This window comes from Parasteatoda tepidariorum, chromosome 2 (genome assembly GCF_982258835.1).
Source record: "Parasteatoda tepidariorum strain Cologne lab strain chromosome 2, Ptep-v5.0, whole genome shotgun sequence".
NCBI classification, from domain to species: Eukaryota; Metazoa; Arthropoda; class Arachnida; order Araneae; family Theridiidae; genus Parasteatoda; species Parasteatoda tepidariorum.
This window is the reverse complement of record NC_141756.1, coordinates 26,652,159-26,667,438: the sequence shown is the minus strand read 5'-3', so window position 1 is coordinate 26,667,438 and position 15,280 is coordinate 26,652,159. Positions and strand designations below refer to the sequence as shown.

The window sequence follows — 15,280 nt, the reverse complement described above, 5'->3', positions numbered from 1 at the left end:
CTCATAGATTCGTAGATTCGAAAATGTTTATAAAAAAACCTTTTAAAAGACATTGTCCATTCTAAATACAGCGATAAAATCTCAAAAAGTGTATTGTTTTTTAAACATGGAATTATATGTAATCAAATTTTTTAAACTTTTACATAGCTTTTAACTCAGATTTTTTAAACTTTTACATTCACTCACACACAAACTCCTTTAATAATAAGGAACAAAAGTGCATCCTTTTGGAAAAATTTTGCTCTTTTGTTTATTATTATTTACTTTTATTATTATAATTATAGAATTTGTTTGGAAAAAAATAGCCAAATAGGAAGAATTCAAGCACTTTTAGATTGCGAATCCATGAACGGTTTATTTTTCTGTATTTATGTTTCGATCAAAACAGGAAAACAACGTATTAAATTCGAATTCTATATTGTTGTTTAGTATCTAGTAAATTATAAATTTAAAGAAAGTAATAATTAGTTTAGTAATTAGAGACAAAATCATGCTAACGTCACTCTAAATCTTTAATATTTCAAAAAATACAGTATGCAACTTAAAATAATACAGTTGATAAAAAGGAAAAAGATTTAAATCAAAAACGTTAATAGTAAGTATTAATGGCACATAATGTATATTGCTATCACAGTTTCTTCATTCGCATTTTAATACATTTCAATTAACATAATCACATGTAAATATATTTTAACATAGCAGAAGCATATTATGAAAAGCCGTTTCAAACTATAATTACAATATATGTAAAATTATAAGTAACAAAATCGTTGAAATGAAACAAGAATTAAACCCATTTAAATGTAGAAAATATTGTGGTCCATAGCGTAGAAAAATAGAAATTAGTTAAAGTAAATTTGGAAATAATTAATAAAAAATTAAATTTTCTCTTAAAAAAGAAATTTTTAAAAAGGAAAAATCATAAAACATTTGTGCAGGTTTAAAGCATTTGGGTTTAAATTTTATCAATGAACATTTTCCAAACAAACTGTAAAAAGTTTGAATAAATTATAAAACAGTCTAAAATAAAAATAAAAAGGAACAAACTTGAAGTAAGACTTGATTTTAAGAGTTCATATTTAAAAAAATACCTTTAAAGTATAAATCTTTTAAACGAAAAATTAGTAAATGAGTTTTAGTTTAAAGGATGCATAGTTCTGAGAGTAACAAGTACATTGCTCTTCCTCACTGTTGACATAATTCATTAAGTTGAACAAGTTATTTTCGTTCTGCAAAGTGGCTCCAAAATAAACAAAAATATAGATCAGTTACCTAATGACCTCAATAAGTTTATTCATAGTAAAAAGTGGCTAAGTATTGAGTAAACACATAACATGCACATAAAGCCGGAATGAGGATTAGGTAATGGTAGTAGCTTAGGGTAGGAGAAGGCATAGAAGGGTTAACATACGCACCACTGACAGGGGTCACACTCGAAGGAGTATCATCTGATCGAAAACTTTCACTCGCCAACGTGGCGTTATCTTCACCGTAATCCACGCTCTCCATCCTTGCATCGGAACCGGAAGCGTCTTCAGACATAATTATTTGCGGAATATCACAAAATTCCTCACCTCCTTTTGATTTCTTCTTGTCGATACTTTCTGTTGATGCTTTTGATTCCTTCTTTTTCACAGAATCTTGGCGACGAAGTTTACTTTTGGCTTCTGTTTCTTCTGCTGATTCAATATCTGCTTTGCGTTTATCGCTGGCACTAGATTTCTTGCTTAAGGACTCCTGGCGAGCCAACGGGGGCTTTTCTACTTCTTCAGTTTTCTTTTTTGAGTCTTGTCTAGTCAAAGAAGGTGCGGACGTCAGGTCTTCAGCTGGCGTCTGGGGCGCAGATAAGTCTGAAGCCTTAGACTTCTTAGAATCTTGTCTAATAAAAGAAGGGGATGGTAAATCCTCAGCTGGTGTCTGTGGAGCAGATAATTCTGAAGCTTTAGACTTCTTGGAATCTTGTCTAGTCAAAGATGGGGATGGTAAATCCTCAGCTGGTGTCTGTGGAGCAGATTTATCAGAAGATTTTGACTTTTTAGAATCTTGCCTGATCAAAGACGGGGGTGGCAAGTCCTCAGCTGGTGTTTGCGGTGCAGATGTGTCTGAAGCCTTCGACCTTTTGGAATCCTGTCTAATCAAAGACGGTGATGGTAGCTCCTCTGCTGGTGTCTGTGGAGCTGATTTGTCGGACACCTTCGACTTTTGGGAATCTTGCCTTTTCAAAGATAATGACGGTAAGTCCTCGGCTGGTGTTTGTGGTGCAGAAGTATCTGAAGTTTTTGATTTTTTTGAATCTTGTCTAGTCAAAGATGGGGGTGGCAAATCCTCACTCGGTGTTTGTGGTGCAGATGCGTCCGAAGCTTTTGACTTTTTTGAATCTTGTCTTGTCAATGAGGGAGCGGATGGCAATTCATCAACAGGTGTTTGAGGAGCTGAAGATTTAGATTTTCGAGATTCTTGTCTCGACAAACTAGGAGGAGAAGTAAAAGTTTCAACTGGCGTCTGAGGTTCAGAAATTTCAGACGACTTAGACGTTTTTGAATCTTGCCTTCCTAGAGAGGGTGTCGAAGGAAGCTCTTCAACTGGAGTTTGTGGAGTCGATTCTTGTGACTTTTTAGAGCTCTGTCTAACTAAAGATGGAGCAGATTGATGCTCTTCGGATGGTGTTTGAGGAGCAGATGATTTCTTTGAACTTTGCCTCGTTAAAGTGGGAGCTGATGGTAAGTCTTCAGATGGTGTCTGAGGCTCAGATGTATCGGATGATTTAGATTTTTTTGAATCCTGCCTCAGAAATCGAGGAGGTTTATCTAGATTTTCAATAGGGGTACCAGGAGCAGGTGAATCGTCTGATTTCTTCTGTTTTTTCACAGAATCCTGTTTTTTGAAACTTGGTTGAGCAGTTTCAGAATCTGTCGGAGTTTGTGGAGCTGAAGAATCGGAACTCTTTCGAGGTTTCTTAACAGATGCCTGTCTTTTTAAAGAAGGGCGTGTATTTTCAGTTTCAGTAGGTGTCTGTGGCACAGATGAGTCTGGAGTAGCGGAAGGTTTCTTATCTGAGTCTTGGCGCTTGACTGGCGTGTCAGGCTCAATTTGCGCTAAATCACTATTAGACTTTGAAATGATCTCTTCAACAGTTGGTGCGATTGGAACAGGTTCCAAACTCGGTTCAAGTTCACCTAAGTCTTCAACAGCTGCAATAAAATTTTATGAAAAAATTTATAAAAATATGTCATAAATTTATTTCAAATTAGTATTAATGTTTTGATATAGAAGAATGCTGGAAAGTTAAATTCATTTAGAAGGAAATCAAAGGAACATTAAAAATACGGAATTTTTATCTCTATATCTAAGCTTAGCTTTCATATAACAAAGTAATTATAAAAAATTAATTATACATATTTTATTCACGGAGTAATTTATAATTTTGTAATAAATATAGAACTGTATAATCTATTTTCTTCAAAAACTCCCATACTCATAATAAATAATTATTAAACATCATTATTAGACTTATCATTATAAGACTTCATTATTTTTATTTTCTAAAAAATTTTTTACTAAAATAGTTTTAACTAAAAATATTATATTTAGCTGAAACGATTAAAGTTATTTAAAAACAATTCAAAGCTATGTGTTTATACTAAATACAATAATTGACTAACTAATTTATTTTATTCAATATGAAAAAGTATTTACTAACGTTTTATAATTAACTTTAAAATTGCTAATAGAAATGATTGCTTTTGAAAATTTATTCAAAACACAAAACATAAAATAATAATAATCTTTTAATCATAAAATAAACAAAAAAATCTTTTAATCATAAAATAATTTAATATTTGTATTATGTTTTGATTCTGTTTTAGTCCTATTTATTAATAAACAAAAACATTTAAATTAATATTATTAAATAATTTTAAATATTTTTTCAGTCATTAAGTAGAATTACTAAAAGAAAACTCTTTCACCCGATTAAGCAACTATTTTAAGAAATAAAAACAAACGTATGGCATTTATTTACTTCATTCAGTGACCTTGGAATGTCCAAATTATAATTCACAAAAACAAGATAAAAAATTCTTATTTCTGGAATTCACAAAAATAACTTCAAAAGAACAAATAAAAACATCACAAAAGATAAAATATCACATTTCACTTGACAAAAATGGCAGCAGGAGACATCGGCTGAAAATTACTCAATGGGAAATATCACGTCCCAGTTATTTGCAAACACCAATTTTTGAGAGGATATTCCACACAAATGAAACCACTTACGTCCTCTGAGCTGCAGAGGGGAGGTCGACGAGGCATACGGCCAAAGAATTTCGCAGTCGTAAGTTCTTCGGTAAATAATCACAAAAAAATACCATTTGCAAAGTTTGATGAAGACCGGAACCTCCGATAGGGGGCCCCCAAGATCAAAGTGGCTGTAACTATTTTTTTCTTCTTTTTTTCTCTTCCTGCCTCTGAAGATCCCGATTTAGAATGACGTGCCTTTCTGGGTTGCATGAATCAGCTTCTTCCATAGTTTCTGTTTGTTGCAAGAGATTTTGAGATCGTCTTTTTTTTCACACATAATCTAAGCAAAGCAACTCAGAAAGTCTACATATATCTTATTGACGTGATTTCAAAAAGAATTTTTGCAAAAAATTAATTTAAATTGCAACAATAATTATGAAATCGAAAAAGATTTTCATACTTTTTTTTACTTACGAAATTTTTGAACCCCCATGGAAAAATATGGATGGTTTGGGAATAAATAGTCATTGTGTTAGAATAATTTTGAGACATTATTTTTTTTTTGGTACTTAATATGTAAGGAAGAGTGTTATACAGTGCTCAAAAAACGAACACCCAGAACAACTTTTGATCAAAAGATCGGATTGTCACGTCCAGGACTCAATATTAATGGTCTGAGGGCCACACCTTAAGTATGCTAATTAATTAGAGCAGTCAGTATTTTAAGTTATGAAATCAGACAAAAAAATATACTTTTCTGAATAAACGTATCTTTCTTCAACCGATTTAGATACATGATCCTCAAATCCAGCAAACCACATCGTAGAAAATATGTTCCCCATAGTTTGTTCAGGTGAGCGGTCGAAAGTTTGCACCCCCTAATGTTAATTTTACTTTTTGGGTATTTCAACGTATCTCCAGAACTTTTTAAGCGAAATAAAACATTTTTGTACTAATTATATAACTCGTTTATCACCATCTTTCTCTTTTCATGTTTTCATTGAGGAAAATTCTTCGTTACAGAACCATAACTATTAGGGGGACCGGAAAGTAATGTCGGTTCGATGCATTAAATATTCGGTAGCCTTAAAAACCAATTAATTTTTTTCATTTCATTTTTGATCCGGCAATTGAAAGGTTGTTGCTAACGAGGGTGAATACATTATTGATTAAAAATAAAATCTTGAAAAAAAATATCACATGCACCGAAACGATATTACTTTCTGGTCCACCAAATATAAAATGTTTGCTTTTACAGCATTCTTCTCTTTTTTAATTTATTACTAAAAGCAATAATGCTCTCAAACTTCTCAATTTAGCTCTTTTGTTCTATTTTTTAAATTTCAAAGTTTAAAATTTTAGTTTATGAAGAAAATTAGCAAATAAGAGCAACTTTTTACATCCAACAGTGCTTACCGTCAGCAGGATTTGAAGAATTTGGAGATGTAGTGATACTTAAAAATTGCAGTACTTGATTAGTTATGGTTAATAACGTTAAAATAAACAAAGTAAATTTTGTGTATGATTTTCAAACCTAAATAGCTATCTGTAAGTCTGATCACGTGTGACTTTAAATACCTGTCTTGTCAATTATAGTCTTCATATTAATCAAATATTACATTAAATGACTTTCACTACAATCCTAATCCTCTTTCCCTTAACGAACATTTGAAAATTTACATAAAATATAAATAACATGAATTTGATACTTTTTGGATTAAAATCTTTTTTGAGATATACCAAGAAAAGCGAAAAGAATAAAAAAATAACTTGAAGGGATTTATAAATAAATAAAATAGAAATTGGTACCCCTTAATAACATTAATTCAAAATTCTGAAAAATGATAATGTTTCAATGCAAAATTTTCCCATAAAAATTTAAAAAAACAAAAGCTCAAAAAGTACATGTGATTTTAAAAAAGATGTATTTTATTTCATTTCTAATTATAATATTACATTTCCTTCGAAATAAAACATATTATAATCTAAAAAATTACTCTGCTATGTCAGGAATAGGCAAAAAGTGGCCAAATCACTGACCGTAAAAATACATTTAAATTTATACATTAAGCTGTCGTGATTATAAGAATCCAAATCTGCCCGTAAGTTTTTCTCGTCAAATGTATGGAAACTGTCCGCAATTTACACTGTATTAGTACAAGTTATAATCAGTTTGGATCTAGACGTTATTAAGAGGCTTGCGTCGCGTCAAGACGAAGCATGGAACGAGACAATATAGTGTGGTGCTGCCATCTCTCGATGAACGTGCGGGTTGCGTGCTCGTTGTTACTAAAGTCTTAATGTGGAGAAAGTATGAGTAGTAAGTGAAAGTGGAGATGTTTTTTGGCACTTGCTGGATTCGCACCCAGGATCTTTGTGTTCCTAGTCCAATTCTGATCAGGAAGCTTTTTATGATAACCGCACGAATTAACTTTATACTAATTTTGCTGGTCCCGCAGTGGACTGATCCTTAAGACACGGTTGACAGCAGATCACCGAAATCAAGCGTCACTGACTGTGGTCAGTGTGCGGGTGGGTGATCACTTAGATTAGTCTGCGTAGAAACCGAGGGTGTGCGGTATTGGTCCTCGTTACATTGTTCTACCGTAAAGTGCTCGACTTTACGTGCAGGTCGTCGGGTAACCGAAACGGTGGTGCCATCCCCTCAGCAGCGAATCAAAATTGTGATGGCATGTCATCGGACCATCCTCAGGAATGTTTCCCAGACCGTCGCCAATAGCCCATTGTGCAGTTCTAGTGCCACGTAGATGAACTACAATAACAACTAATTTTGCTCAATACAATTACTGGCACTGAGCTTTTCTTGTCAAGAAAGGGAACTGGCTTTCTTAACAAATCCTACTAAGCTAGAGGAAGCACGTTATAATTACAGGCACTGGGCTTATATAGCAAAAGAGCTAGTCTTATAAATTAATGGCCAGCTTTCCGAATTTTAACGGAAATATCTTATAATATAGTTTGTAAAGATATATCAAAAAGTTCGAATATAATGGTGTATATTTACCTTGATTGGCTGAGTTCAATTCTTTACACCAGGCAACTTTTTGTTCAATGCTCCTAGCTTTCAAAGTGAGGGGAAAACCTGATCTATTCTTCTTGTGAGATTTGAACAAGATCTTTAACGCATCTGTTTCAACATTTTCAACCATTTCCACATCCTGAAGCTGAAGGAAGAAAACATTCTAATAAATATAAAGATTTTTAGTCTTAAATGCTTAGAGTTCTTACTTTTTGTTTTCTTTTTTTTTTTTTTTTTTCTTTTTTTCAAATTTCATAAGAACAATTAAATTTTCTTTAATTAATGCAATGTTTATTTAAGGAAAATATCTTCTGTAAGTCAATGTTTAATTAGAAAAAAAAGGCTTAAAGTAAAAAAAATGCGAATTTTACATAATTGTATCAATTAAAAACTGCTTTATCTCAAAAATAAAATTTTAAAAACAACGATCAGCCTGTTTTGAAAAAAGTATGATCAGTTTTAACCTTTTGTTCACTTAACAATTTTTAATCCCATGATTGCTTTCACACGGAATTTCGATGATTCGATGTTCACACCTTAGCTGCTAATTATTGTTCATTATTAATTTATAATTAATTTATTCATTAATTAATTTAAGTTACAAAAGCAAACACATGCACGTACCTTCGTTAAATAAAACTTTTTTTTAGTTCCTCAAAAAGTAAGGGTCAATGGTCGATAGCTGAACTCCATAAAATGTGGTTCCAACAATGCAATCAGGACAATGATCACAACTTAAGGCTATTTCACTTTTAATGTTTCCCACCCTATTTTTATTGTGCAAATTTTAAAAAAGATTATATCATTCCTTTAGCCGTAGACAATTTTATGCAAAAAAATTTTTAACTACTTACATATTTTTTTCATTTTTTAAATCCTTAATTTTTGGAAATGTTACAAATTTTAATGTGCAAACAGTTTAAACTTATATGATATTTGAAAAGCTGAACAATAAAAATAAATAACAAAGCATAATTTATATTCAATTCTTTTTTCTAAATTATGCTTTTCGGTTAGAAAAATATGCTGCTTAATGTATAACGTGAAGTAAAAAGTTCTGTAATCTAAATATTTTTCGAACATTATTTAAATTCATTAATAACTATAACAAATAATCATTACCAATTTTTAAAGATCAATTGTCTCTGAGAATGTGGGAATTTTCATGGAAGATTTCGTTCTATCGTTTAATTTTGATCAATAAATTTAATTGTACAATTAAGCACATGTCTTCAAAAATACAATCATTATCAATTACATTCATATCAGACAATTAATTATATAAATAAATTAGGAAAAGAAAGCAATCCACATACCTTGAACAAATTAGTAACATGATAAGATTCCTTCTCTAAGGTTGAATGCTTTTCCGTTATGAAGACTCTTCCTTTAAAAAGAAATACACAACGGTCAACAGAGCTCGTCTCTGCCCCTTCAAAAACATCGAAACTGTCCTAAAAAATTAAAAAATAAAGCATTTTATTTTGATCATCACTTCATCTAACTTTGTGGGGAAACATCATGCAAAATAACAGTTCGAAATTCATTAACATAAATCAATTAAATTCATAAATTCAATCAACAGCGTTTTTCGAAACTTTTTCACAAAGTAAAATAATAAAAATGTCATAGCTTAAGTACCTCACACTTGAGCTAAAGGCTATAATTTCAAACTATGTTTGCTTTAAGTAATTACCTGAACAGCACAAAAAAAAATATCTTAAAAGTAAACAAAAACAGATACAAATTATTTTAACTTAAACCTTTTTAGAAAAAATTACCAAGTTGTCGAGATTTTTCAATCAAGATGAAAATAATTAAAATCAATGAATAATTTTGAATTCTTTCAATTTTTTATGTGCCAGATTACTGCAAGGTTAGCGTAACTTTTTAAAAATTAAAAGTTAGATCACAAACGCTTTTCAATTTCACAAAACTGTGACTTTTCCTTATATCGACGTTTCACACCTCTTTCTGAATTATCATACAGAGCAATGGATAGAGATAGGCTAAATTTGACCTAGCAGTTATGAGTAACTGTTGCAAACTCTCAGCAGTTATGAAAATATCGTATTATTCATAAAAAGACGTTATTTAATAAGACGACAGAGTCTTTATACACAGTCTACTAAAATATCACATTCAGTTCCCATAACTGCATAGATGCATGGCATGCTTAGTCCATCCAGAAAGAATGAACGAAAATGAGGGTTCGTGAAAATTCTTCAATTCGAAGTCATTAAACTTAAAAACTAGAAAAAGATCCCTAAAAAGAGATGAATAGAAGATGTAATAAAAGGTTTAATCATAATGAAATCCAAAGCTAAAAACAGAAAAATATGGAACAAAATTGTTCAGCAAACCAAGACCCACTGTGATTTATCGCGTCATATAAGAAAGCAAATATGAAAATATTATTGTAATCAGTTGTAATAATTCATGTATCTTAGTAATGACATATTTTAGAATGTTTTCAATGGAAACTACTTGCTTTAATGATTAAGTAACAAGTTATGGTAAATCTTCAGCATTATAGCGGTGGCCAATATTTGCCAGACTATAGCGCTAACTAATTTCATTATTATTTTGTTATTTGTGGTGGTTGGTTGTGTCCAGGAGATGAATAGACGAAGTTTACATTTTAATTAGTATTTATTTTAATATTTAATTATAAAGTGCAAAAGGGGAAACATGAAAGTTAGAGCAGTGCGTCTACAATGGCGGTTGATAGAGACAGTTACGATTGTCACGGTTACGATTAAGTTAAGTTCAGTCGCCGCACACTCCCCCGCCAGTATCAGGGTACTGATACGTAACGATCGGGGAAGGTAACTCTGCGGCCTGATCTAGTCCGTTGTGCAGGCTTGTCCGGAGAATCTTTTAGTAGACTCGGTTCTTTTGAGGGAAAAGTTTGGATCGTGTTTGGTTCGGATTGAAATAGTCCAAATGCTGGTTGGAGACGGTCAATAGAAATTGTCTGTTCTTTTTCACGTATCATGATGGTGAAATGTTTTTTACTTTTTCGTATGACTTTAAATGGTCCGTCATACGGAGGTTGTAGAGGTTTTCGAACAGAGTCCCTACGTACGAATATGTGTGAACAATTTCTAAGTTCGGGATGTATGAAAATTCGACGATTTTCATGGTGTGACGTCGGTCGAGGTCTTAAGTCTTGAAATAGACGTCTTAATTTACAGACAAATTCTTGTGGAGGATCATCATTTGTAGTGGGAATCAAGAAATCACCTGGTAAGCGTAACGTCTCACCATAAACTAGTTCAGCTGGGGTTGCTTGGATGCTTTCCTTAACTGTGGATCGCAAACCGAGGAGAACCACTGGTAGAACATCTGTCCAATCTGTTGTTGCATAGCACTTCAAAGCGGCTTTGAGTGGCCGATGAAAATTTTCTATCAGGCCATTGCTTTGCGGGTGAAAACTTGTTGTTCGGCAACGCTCAATTCCAAGCAATTTCGTCAGGCTGTGGAACAATAATGATTCAAAATTTGTTCCTCTATCAGTCGTTATGAAGGCTGGTATGCCAAAACGGGCAATCCAGCCTGTGTAAAACGCTGATGCTATAGTCGTTGCTGACATGTCAGTGACTGGGATAACTTCTGGCCAACGTGTATAACGGTCTATGCACGTGAGACAATATTGGAATCCTCTAGATTGCGGAAGCGGTCCGATGAGATCCAAGTGTACATGATCAAATCTTTTTGAAGGTATGGGTATTGATTCAACCCGACTTCGAGTATGTTTGTTGATTTTAGATCGCTGACAGGCAAGACATTCTCGAGTCCACTTCACACAGTCTTTGTTGATGGAAGGCCACACAAATTTGGAACGGATCAGTTTTGATGTAGCTCGAGTTCCAGGGTGTGACAATTTGTGAAAAGTATTGAAAATTGTACGACGATGCGATTGGGGAATATATGGACGAGTGATTTGAGATTTTGTGTCACAAAAAAGTGTCTTGAAGGAGCCAAGAATTACAACTTCTTGTAATTCAAGTGACGAGTTTGTACTCAAAATTAATTTCAGTTCAGGATCATCACGTTGCGAATCGGCTATTTCGTCATAGTCCACTGCAGTAGGTGTACGAATTGTTTCAACTCGAGATAACATATCAGCAGATATGTTATCTGCGCCCTTAATATAACGTATGTCGGTGCTGAACTGACTGATGAAATCAAGGTGACGGTGTTGACGTGGCGAATATTTGTCCCATTTCTGTCGGAAGGCATACGTTAAAGGTTTATGATCAGTGTATATTGTGAATAAACGTGCTTCAAGCATATGTCTAAAATGTTTAATTGACAAATATACCGCGAGCAATTCCCGATCATAAGCGCTGTAACGCGTTTCCCTAGGAGTAAGTTTTTTGGAGAAAAATAATGTTTACTAGCATGACCTGACCTTAATAAGGGTAAAACAATACGTTATAAGCGGTAGTAAGCATTCCTTAACTGTGAAACCATTCCTTATTTCCGCAATTTGGTGACTCAAATTGCTTAAGTGATTCGATTGATTATTTATGATGGTTAAGATACTAATTAATGCCACATGATTCCGTGATTTATATTTATAAATTTAAAGACCAATACATTTTTTGTTTGAATTGGCTTTTAAACGAAATTATTAGAAGGGCTGAATTAATCACTTTAATTATACCGAGTTAATTAATCAATTCTTACTTGTGTCTAAAATATTCACAGGCTTTAATGGACAGTTAAATTAGTTTCGAATATAGTTCAGTTAGTTTCTATATTAGTATGTTGCTCAATTTAAAAAGCATTTAAAACATCAACAAAGCCCATAACGACCACTGGAAAAAGTTTATATTTATTTATTTATTTACTTATTTATTTTATTTTATTTCATTTTATTTATTTAATTTATTTTATTTATTTTATTTATTTTAATTATTTTATTTATTTTATTTCATTTTATTTATTTAATTTATTTTATTTATTTTATTTATTTTATTTGTTTTGTTTATTTTATTTATTTATTTTATTTATTAATTTTATTTAATTATTTCATTTTATTGTATTTTTTTCTCCTCTTTCTTAAATCACTAAATGATTATTTCTTAAACTAAATTTTTTATTGCATGAAACTTAAAAAATCAGATGCAAATGAAGAGTAAGATATTCATTTATGATTAAGATTTTAAGTACATGTGGAAATTAAGATATTCATTATCACCTGATGGGATTAGTTAAGTTCATTACATTCAATTTCACTCTCCCAGCAGTGTCTGTCAATCAAACCGATATCAAACCGAATCCCTGATAACATATCAGAGTGCATCAGAGAAGTTTTCACTAAAAGAAATTTGTTGATTCTCCACTATCCACAATGATTCTCCACTTACGCAAATTAAAACTAAGTTCATCTATTTCATCTTTCCAGTTACCATTAACAAAATATCAAATCATGTATAATTTTTAGATAAACTTAGTTTATAACTGCAATTTAAATTTTTATTTGTCTAGCTTTTAATTATTTAATTATTATTTTGTTATTTTATTTATTTACTTTTTATTTGTTTTATTATTTATTTATTTATTTATTTATTTATTCATTATTTTGTTATCTTCTTTATTTACTTTTTATTTGTTTTATTATATATTTATTTATTTTTATCAATTAATTTATTTAATTTTATTTAACCATATTCATTCATTTTTATTTTTTTAATTAGCGTTATTTATTACTATTATTGTTATTATATTCTCAATACTTTGTAATTCATTCAATAATACGTATTTCATTCATTTTGTATTAGCATCAGAAAAAATAGTTGAGAATTCGGACAATTAGAAAATTGGCATACGGAATGAAAAAAAAATTTCAAAAATAGATTGAATCAAAGAACTTACTGAAATAACACTCTTCTTGAATATATCTGCATTAATAAGAGCCGGTTTACGCTTAAAATCCATTTTATTTCATTAGTCTATAATCGAAAACAAATTGTTCCATATTCAGAGAAAGAAAAGGTGAAGGACGATTCCGCAGGGAGCTCTTAAGTCGTGGCGCCATCTTTAATGAGAAATCAAAGATAGCCTTGCCAAGAATTGCTGGGGAAGTTAAATGAAACTGAAATATCAGCTAATTTTCGTGTGCCTTTTTAATTACTGAACCTCTGTTCCAGCTATTCTCAGTTATTTTCGATTATGTAACATGAAATCTTAACAAATAGAACTTCTCAGTGGAACATCGATATTTAAAACAACCATCATTAGCAGTGGTAAATAATATTAACCGGAAAAAAAAATTCTAATTTTTTTTAAAAAGATATTTATTATAAAGAATGAAGTTTTTTTTGTCATTTTCTTTAATAAAAGTTTAAAAATTAGGTTTATAATCGACAGTTGAATTCACAGTTGAGAGGCAACGGACGGATAAGTTCCATCAAAAACTCCTCCAAGAAGGCTTGTTTGTCCCAAAGCTTGGTCCCTGAGTTTCCTAGTCTTCGAATTGGGGTTCAAAATTACAAGGCTTCGGAATTGAACATTGGTAGTCCTAAACTTAGAAAGGGGTCTACTGTTCAACGCATAAAAGCAAAAATTATTTAGTTAAATAATGTAACTGAAGAAAAATATTACATAAAACAAGAGGCATTGAGTTATAAAACAAATTAAATAATAATTCTTACGTGAAGTAAGATGCGTCCCAGTTTCAATAGGTCACCATGACAACCTTCAATTGCTTGAATGTATTGTAAATCTCTGCTCCTTTTATTGATACTGTGGATGAAATCTAAAGCCTTCTGCAAATCAGCCGTGTCTTCATTCAGTCGACTAGAGTATTTTATGAGTTCCTGAAAGTATTTTTGTTAAATGTATGGAAGAAATTCATTAGACTATTCTTACATCAGTTTATTGAGGATTAATAAAAAGTGCGATACATCAGAAAGCACACGCAATGAACAAATTTTTATACAATAACAGTTTAAACTAAAAAAAAGAAGAAAAATATATAAATGTACAAAAATAATCTTACTAATAAAATTAACAGTTATAAATTATACTTATTTACATAGCTGCTTTCTTTTTTAACTCTTACCTATTTCGTTCCTCCGACAGTAACTAATTACTGTCTGACTGAGTAAAGCTTAACATTCAGCATGACATTCAGTAGCCTTTAACCCTAAGAAAACAGTTTACTATTGTTCGAAATCGGTAAGAAGAGAAAAATCAATTTCGCTACCTCAAATTCAATTGAATAAACAGAAAAAGATAATTATCATTTGATATATTTATTTTTTCCACATTATCGCAATGAATTCATAAAAAAAGCTAACTATTATTTTTTAATAAATTTTTACTCATTTCGATTTTGAACCTATCAAAATTTTTGTATTATAAATAGCAAAAAATTATCGAAAAAACTAATCATGTTATATTTATTTTTCCTAAGGAGAAATAATCTCACGTTTTTTCTTTAATAATAAAATTAAATAATTCGGAAATTGCTTAATACAGTAATTTGAGATTCATTTATCATCAACAGAATTTCCTACTTTCCTACTTCCCAACAGAATTTCAAATAAATTTAGAATACTCGTTTAATTAAATAAGGAGTTAATGTTTCATAATTAATTTTCAAATTCCTTAAACACTGCAATTCTATTGTTATTTCTCAGCAGCACAAAAAGTTGAAATCTGACTTTAATAACCAAAGAAATTAATTAACTTTTTTGAAATATTCAACAGTTAATTTATAATCAAACAAGCTAGGTTTCCAAAACATACTGTGCTCTAATTTATATACCCATCATTTTCTGATAAATCACACGTAGCTATTCACCTCCAGAATTTTCGCCCCTTGAAAAATTCTTTCCCTCTGTTCGTATTAATTTCAATTAATTATAAAAAAAATACCAATTTTGCTAAATTTATTAAAATGCGTCATTAAAAATCTAAGTAAAAAAATATAAAAGGTAAGTAAAAACAAAAGGAAATTGTGATGAATTGCTATTATTTTTTTAA

At 31.0% G+C, this 15,280-nt stretch overlaps 1 protein-coding gene across 10 annotated transcripts in view; it reads right to left on the bottom strand.

Moving 5' to 3' along the window:
- The window catches only part of LOC107442351 (protein Obscurin), a 281,510-nt gene that overhangs the window by 101,327 nt on the left and 164,903 nt on the right, over nucleotides 1-15,280 (bottom strand). For 4 of the 10 annotated variants that reach the window (XM_087157050.1, XM_087157049.1, XM_087157045.1 and 1 more), the window contains 4 exons: nucleotides 13,945-14,109; nucleotides 8,596-8,733; nucleotides 7,265-7,424; nucleotides 1,416-3,191 (listed from right to left, as the gene is read on the bottom strand). In XM_087157050.1, the coding sequence (XP_087013176.1) occupies nucleotides 1,416-3,191; nucleotides 7,265-7,424; nucleotides 8,596-8,733; nucleotides 13,945-14,109 (2,239 nt within the window). Of the gene's footprint in view, nucleotides 1-1,415; nucleotides 3,192-7,264; nucleotides 7,425-8,595; nucleotides 8,734-13,165; nucleotides 13,316-13,944; nucleotides 14,110-15,280 lie in introns of those variants that run through there. The other 6 variants (XM_087157051.1, XM_087157052.1, XM_087157047.1 and 3 more) reach the window with 3 other exon arrangements.